Genomic DNA, 7,684 nt, shown 5'->3' with positions numbered 1-7,684 from the left:
ATCAAGGAAATTTTTGGAAGGTGCCTATTGGCTTTCAGTATTAATTAGTGAAAAACCATTACATCAGCCAAATTGGTTTTCAATTGGCATGTGTCTCTGTGAAAGATGTAAGAATTTATTTCATCTGGATCTGTCTTAAATGTAGGCTATTCTCTGTGAAAGAATACAATTTGTCATCTATGTATATACATACAGCATGTGCTTGCAACTACAGAGTAATCTTTAGATCAAGAAACCTTAAGACACAAAGAAGAGCTTCAGGTTTCTTCTTCTCACCAGACAATGCACTGTAATAATTAATAATAAGAGTAATATTGTAATTTCACTAATAAATTATAATAATAAAAGTAGCATTTCTGCCATCTGTCTGTCACCTGTGGAACTCTTTTAATCAGCATGATTTCATTTCCTCTCTACCAGTTTATATGCCTATGTGGGGAAAAAAAGTAAACTATTTTAACAAACTGTATTAATGTTTAGTTTTTAATGTTTATTCATTTAAAATATATGTATTACATATTTTATTTCTGTCGATGTTAGTTTAATGTTGTCATTAACGTCATGTGTGTCTAGTTAATTCCAAATTATATAAACACCAAACGATTAACTGGGATATAATAAAACCTGACGCAAGTTCATAACATAATGTCAACTCAAACTGAAAGGAAAAATCATATTGGCAGTGCTCTCTCTCAGTTCCTAAATGCAATTTGGATGCCAGTGCTTGTGCAATCACTCTGTCGTTTGCCGATACTTTATTTATGGGACTATGAAACAGGTAGTGCTTGTCATTTCTTTCTACATTAATTAGTTTTAGTAGCCTACCAAATGAAATCATTGTATTGTCGCTATTTGAAATATTAAGCCATTTCGATGACCAAAAAGCCTGAACTCAAAACAGGCGTTTAATGTCTTTGATAAAACACAAACATTTTCCTCTTCATCCAAGTGTCAATCCACATTAGCGGCAGCGAGCCAGATGCTTTGCTCCCTTAAATCTCTCCATGGAAATTGCGCACGTGCTCCTGCAATATCCATAGCTCAATAAGAGCTTTGATTCGCACTATACGAACACAGAAGATTAATATACATAATACTCGCGTGATTATCTGCTCTTGGCCACGGTTTTCTTCCACCATTTGGGCACATTCCCATAAGCACTTGTGTGATGTGACTCGGCTTGTTCGCGTTTTCTGTTTGCTTTCCAGTCCCCCTCTGGTCTCTGTGTTCTATTCACTCCTAGTCTCAGCTGGTCTTAGTGGGCCAAACCTGAAGAAACCTCTATTTTTGTTTTGTCTTCTCTCTCTTTCAAATAATAAGCCGTGTGCCAAAAGTGTCCCTCTTGTTTTTACGCGTGCCAGTCACCTGCCGTCTGCCTCGCTCCTTTCCTTTCTCAAAGCTTGCTTTTCTCTCTCCAATTCTTTTGACTTTCTGCGGTCTGGATCCCCAATGAGATTCAGATTGGGTACATATTGAGTCCTCTATTGTCCTTCAAGGGCTGTACTACGCTAATTAAATTTTATCCAGCCATATAAAAACCATTTCTCTCCTCCACGCTCCCAATTCAGCTTTCCAGCCCAAGTCCTCTCTTATTCCTTGCCCTAAAAATCCAGTGTTCATTGAGTCAAATCAATAGAAAAACATTTGCAAATCTCCATTATTGTGGGATTTTTGTCTGCTTTCTGTTGTGATAAAAGCACCGCGGAGCAGCTTGCAGCTTTGTGTAACCGAGACGCGCGGGACAGACGAAGGCCATGAATGCAAAAGGCATTACGCGCAGCAGCAAGTTTCTTTATCACCCTGTTATTGAACTCACAATTATTTCCACGCCGTCCTTTGCATCTGATTATTTCATAGAATATTGATTTGCCGTCGGTTAATTATCATCACATGCTTTATATGCTCTGTCGCCAGTTGATACACAGCTTTTACTTTAGTCAGTTACGTAAGATTTTTCTACCACACTAACGAATGTTTTTTTCTTTACTTCATAAGTTTAAAATCACTTAGAAGAAACGGTCCTTATCGACTGTCCTTTTGGAATGCATGTTGATCTTTACAGTCATGTCCTCCAAATCAATAATCAGTACATGCATAAGAAAGTTTGAGTCGCATGCCAATGTCACTGCATGGTATACCAAACGATGATAATATTCATTTAAAAAATGCTTGAGATATGATCTGTCAGTTGCATCACGATATTAATTGCAAAAGCCCACAGTCTCTCTATAATGAGAAAAGAATGACTGTATCTCTCACCCCATGCTGGCTAAGTTTGCCCTTATATATGAAACCAATAATAGTGCAATAAAAACAAATCAATCTGTACTTGTGCAAATCCAATTCAGCAGGGAGGCTGAAACCCCCGAAGAATAAGAAAAGCCAGGAGGGGGGGTTAGCCCCCAAAAGCAGCTGTTGAGTCCTAATCTTTTTTTCTTGCCCTATCACTCACCTATATTCTCCTCAGCGCTCTCCTCGCATCTCCCTTTGGAAGTTCCCCACTCGCCAGACCCCATCCTTGTCCAGATTTGTTTTCGGGCCATCCCCTTGTACTTATCTCAAAGGAAAGAAGAGTGCATGGATGTCAAATTGCCCTCAAAAACACCATGAAAGATTGATTTGCAGCACTTTTCATTCAGCCGGCATTATTTTGAAGAGAGCTGAATAGGAAACCCGCAAGCCGGGGAAGGAATAAAGATGTCCTCCCTGTTGGAAAGGGGGGAAACTGCCCATTTTGTCTCAGTCCATCAACCCTGGAGAAAGAGGGGGAAAGGCAAGGGGCTATTCATAAAAAAAGCCCATATACACCTCACACAATACTAAAAGACTTTAAATTAACATCCATGAATATTAAATTACTTCGGCCTGAAAAAAATTGAATAAAAGATATACTTGACCCAGACGGCTTTGCATATTTTCGTACTCCAAAGCACATCATTAAAACCTATTCAGATTGTTTATGCGAATTTAATTCCGATATGATTACTGTATATTGAACATTAATAAAAAAGAACAGAAATTTAGTGTTTGTGCTTGTACTAGTTTAGCCACATGTTGCATTGGAAAATTACGCAACAATTTCATATAATTAATTTTCCAATGTTTTTAATAAATGAATAATGAATTAATATAATTACTGATCTAATGATGAATGCTGTGGCTCAAAATGAAGAAAACAGTTGGACATTTTTTTAACTATATAAATATATCGCTCAAAATTTAAGACAAAATTTCAACATTACGACAGCTATTCCTTATTTATTTATTTTTTTCTTATTTCAGATGTTAAAAAAGAATGATATAAATGGATATTGTCAGTTTCTCGTAGACAAACGAGATAAATCAGCTAACAAATTTTAACCTGGGTCTTGTAAAGAGTCTTCACGCTGAGAGTCAAGTTTGCTTTTAGGTTTTCCATGCCAGAGGTGCTCCTGTTCGTCTCTCAGGAGCAAACAGCTGGAGCGGAGCTCACGGTGCTGAGATGGGCTTGTTATTTTAGCCAAAACGCGGTTGTTGGATCCTGAACATCAACACACACACACATCGCTCCCCCTTCTTCCCCCACCCCCTCAGGAGTAGCCACTCAATAAAGAGTGTGGCGTTTTTTTCCCTCTGGTTGAACAAGTCTAAAGAACACAAGGGGAGGGTCATTAATAACTAATTACCGTGGGTCAGACCTGACGCATATAAAGCCCACCGGGACCTTGGAAAGGCGAAACATTCTCTCGACACTTAGCAAGAAGAAAGCATATTGGCATCGCATTGGCCTCAGACTGATTCATCGATTATATTCGCCTTTTACAGCATATATATTTGGTTTACATTTAACAGCAAGGGGATACTGTCGGGTTTTATCGCAGGGATATTAGTTAAGGGTTTCATCATGGGTTCAGTGTTGCCTGCAGATGCTCTGGTTCTGAAGGCTGGATTTAAGCAGCAGACTCTGGCCCTGTCCGACATCATCACATCAGACATCCTGCACAGTTTCCTGTACGGCCGCTGGAGGAACGTCCTGGGCGAACACCTGTTCGAGGAGAAGACCAGCACTGTCAGCCCCAAAACCGCCTTCACCGCCGAGGTCCTGGCGCAGTCGTTCTCCGGAGGTGAGTCCGCAAGTTTTCACCTCATTCGTTGATTATGGATTGAAGGGAACGTTTTATGTGTGTTTGCTATAGTATTTTTAAAAGCCGTTTTCACAATTTATTCTTATTGCAAATTAGATCTGATGTGAAATTGCTTACTGTAGGGGCAAGTTTTGTGTGTATTGGATAGGTATTTAAAATACAATTAATGATAGCCTAATTAAAGTTGCTTAAAATAGGCACATTAAAGAGAAAAAAGTAAAATATAGCCTATGTAAAGTCTATTTTAAAATAATGCAAAAGACAATTTCTTAATTTAGTGGCTTATGACGATTTAAAAGGGGGGGGATTATTAAAATAATGGAGTGCAATAAGTTTATTCAGAGACTGTACAGGTAATTAAGTCTGGCACATCCAGGATGCGAATTTTGGGTCTTAAAAGTATTATTATTATTAGTAGTAGTAGTAGTATTTTACGTATAGCCTACATCTCAACGGCATTTTAAGTATTTTAATAACCACAAAAGTTAGATAAAAGTCAGATTGCGTAAATAGCCGCTTGCGCCTTCACCTGAGGAAATGGCAACAGTTGCTCAAGTTCCGGGGTTCGTATATCGACTATATATATATGTAGCCTACTGTCATTTGTATTGCTACTTTCCTATAAATTATTTACATATTGCAAGCTAATTATGATTTTACTGGGGCAGAAAGACAATTTGGGTTGCGCGAGACAGACTTCGGTGGCAGAGATTACTTAAAAAAAAAAAAAAGTAGCCTAAACCCTTTAAAGTAGCCTAATTAAATAATTCGCACATGGTTTCTAAGCTGAACATATGCGAATAAAACATAATTATTCTAAAAGCATTAGGCTAGGCCTATATCATAAAATCAGCATTTAAGCTTTGCAAAGCATATAGTCAGTAAAGGGAAACCTATTTAAATAAGGCTATTAAAATCATGAGGTAACGTTGTGCTTGACATGAGAAAGTTGCCTGTGAAGCCAGGACGTTAGACAGAGAAAAGCCCGTCATTCATCAGCTCGGGACAGTCTCCACACCCCCGCTTTGACACTTTTCTCTCCTCTCAGGCGCTTTTAAAGTTTTCCGTCCCGCTGTTAATATGCCGTGAAAGCTGATTCTATCGCTATTCATACCATGTCAAGCAGCTAATCTCCTTTTCTGCGTTTTGTCAGAAATTCCAGGGCCGTTTAAAGAAAGTTCTCGTTTCTTTCAGCGCACATTTAGTGCTACAAAGTTTCTGAAAGGATAATGAATACGGAATAAGCTATTTCTTGCCTATGAATATATAGCCTCGTCACATTTAAAGCGTAGAAAATTGCTGAATTCTTAAAGGTAAAGACGAATTTGACATTTATTTGTGTCGCGCCTGAAAGCCGCATTTAAATTCTTACTGATGGACACTGCGCGTTGCTTTATATTGGCCTAGAATCAAATATAATAGTTTTACAATATAAAAGATTGAATGCACTTTGTTCTCAATTTACACTGTAACTAATTTTTTTTCTTGTGCTTTAAATGCGCTTGCAAATAGGTTGCGTCATTTCAATTCAAGTGTTTTTGTAGCCTATTTGTTTCCTGGTTTTTATTAGATATTCAAACGAAATGTTCCAAATTAAATTTATACTTTATATGCTGCTTTCTATCTCCAGAGGTCCAGAAACTCTCCAGTTTAGTTCTGCCAAGTGAAGTCATCATTGCGCAGAGCTCAATCCCTGGTGAAGGACTTGGCATCTTCTCCAAGACCTGGATAAAAGCTGGCACCGAAATGGGTCCCTTCACAGGCAGGGTCATTTCACCCGAGCATGTGGATCTCTTCAAGAACAACAATCTCATGTGGGAGGTAAGCAACGTTCAACAGGTGTCGCATGCACAGGCTCATTTTTTGGAGTCTATCCTCGCAAATTATCATGCCAAGCCAGAGATTCATGGCAAGCGTTTTTGTTGTTCTCAGGTTTTCAATGAAGATGGCACGGTGCGCTATTTCATCGATGCCAGCCAAGAGGATCATCGCAGCTGGATGACTTACATCAAATGCGCGCGCAACGAGCAAGAACAGAACCTGGAGGTCGTGCAGATCGGAAGCAGTATATTTTACAAAGCAGTAGAGGTTCGTTTCATATAGCCTACCTGTTTATTTATGTAATTTTTTTGTGTTTAGAATTGTCATACTTCGACGTACCTGCACTTTAAAATATTATTCCATCATTATTTAACATCTGTTCATTCAACTAAAATTACATTTTTAATATTTCTATTTGATTTTATGAGTTTTTAGAGATTACGCTATAGATTTTGTTTAGAAATAAACTCTTTGATTTTGGTTCAAATTGTAAGGCAGCATTAAAGTAAATTGAAATATTAAATGATAGATAGATAGATAGATAGATAGATAGATAGATAGATAGATAGATAGATAGATAGATAGATAGATAGATAGATAGATAGATAGATAGATAGATAGAGAGAGAGAGACAGATAAATGTTTATAATTTAGGTAGTTAATTTATCCATTTCTATTAAATATCTGGTATTACATATCTATTATTTATTCATAATCTATTTACTTGAGTACATAATCTTTGATTTTAGTTCAAAATGTAAACATTTTGAAATAAAGTATTTACATTTTATATATTTTTATTTTTTATTTTTTTCATTAACAGACAATACCTCCAGATCAAGAACTGCTTGTGTGGTATGGAAATTCCCACAACACTTTCCTGGGTATCCCAGGAGTCCCTGGCATAGAGGATGAACAGCAGAGGAATAAAAAAAGTGGTGAGTAATTTAGTCACTTCAGGGCTTTGGGTGGGTTTCAGGCTGATCTTTATCACAGTGCTACAACAGCCTTAGTTAAAACTCCATTAGCATGTGTTTGAAGGCCGCTGACCGAGCGCTCTCCTCTCCCCACAGATGATTTCCACCTGTGTGAGACCTCCTCTACTGCCTCGCTTTCCACCGCTAGCCGCATGCGCTGCGTCATCTGCCACCGCGGCTTCAACTCCCGCAGTAACCTCCGCTCCCACATGCGCATACACACTCTGGACAAGCCCTTCGTCTGCCGTTTCTGCAACCGCCGCTTCAGCCAGTCCTCCACCCTCCGTAACCACGTGCGCCTCCACACGGGCGAGCGCCCCTACAAGTGCCACGTCTGCCAGAGTGCGTACTCTCAGTTGGCAGGGCTGCGGGCGCACCAAAAGAGCGCCAGGCACCGGCCGGCCAACACAGGGTCTGTAGTGGGGCTGCAGGCCCACTCGCCCCCTCCTCCACCTCATCAACTGGCACAGGTTCCTCACCCGGCCTCGCTGGTGCATCACATACCCACCATGGTGCTATGAGAGGGCATGAAGCGTCTTAGATGTTTGCAATCTCACAGGCTGTTCTTCAGTGCTGCCGGCTCATGTGTTGAAGTCCGTCTATGCCAAGCCGGCCCTGCTCTCACCTTTAGCGGAAGCTTCGCAGTTCCTTAAAGGTGAAGAAGTGGTCAGATATGATGAACGATGCCTGCAGAACTCTATACTTATGACAGCACTGAAGTGAAAAGGATGGCCATGGAAGGGCTGTTTTGTATGTTCATGT

General features: G+C 39.5%; 1 protein-coding gene across 1 annotated transcript; it reads left to right on the top strand.

Moving 5' to 3' along the window:
- Window positions 1-3,883: 3,883 nt before the first annotated feature.
- Window positions 3,884-7,443, top strand: LOC306870973 (PR domain zinc finger protein 12-like; the record flags this gene model as incomplete). The annotated part of the gene is made up of 5 exons (XM_079418604.1): window positions 3,884-4,103; window positions 5,755-5,945; window positions 6,057-6,212; window positions 6,769-6,883; window positions 7,019-7,443. 5 exons carry the CDS (start codon window positions 3,884-3,886, stop codon window positions 7,441-7,443), a joined length of 1,107 nt encoding a protein of 368 aa, XP_079274730.1.
- Window positions 7,444-7,684: the final 241 nt, after the last annotated feature.

The sequence above is a fragment of the Barbus barbus genome, assembly GCF_936440315.1.
Source record: "Barbus barbus genome assembly, chromosome: 6".
Lineage (NCBI taxonomy): Eukaryota > Metazoa > Chordata > Actinopteri > Cypriniformes > Cyprinidae > Barbus > Barbus barbus.
The sequence above is the reverse complement of the archived record's forward strand: the minus strand, read 5'-3'. Positions and strand labels throughout refer to the sequence as shown.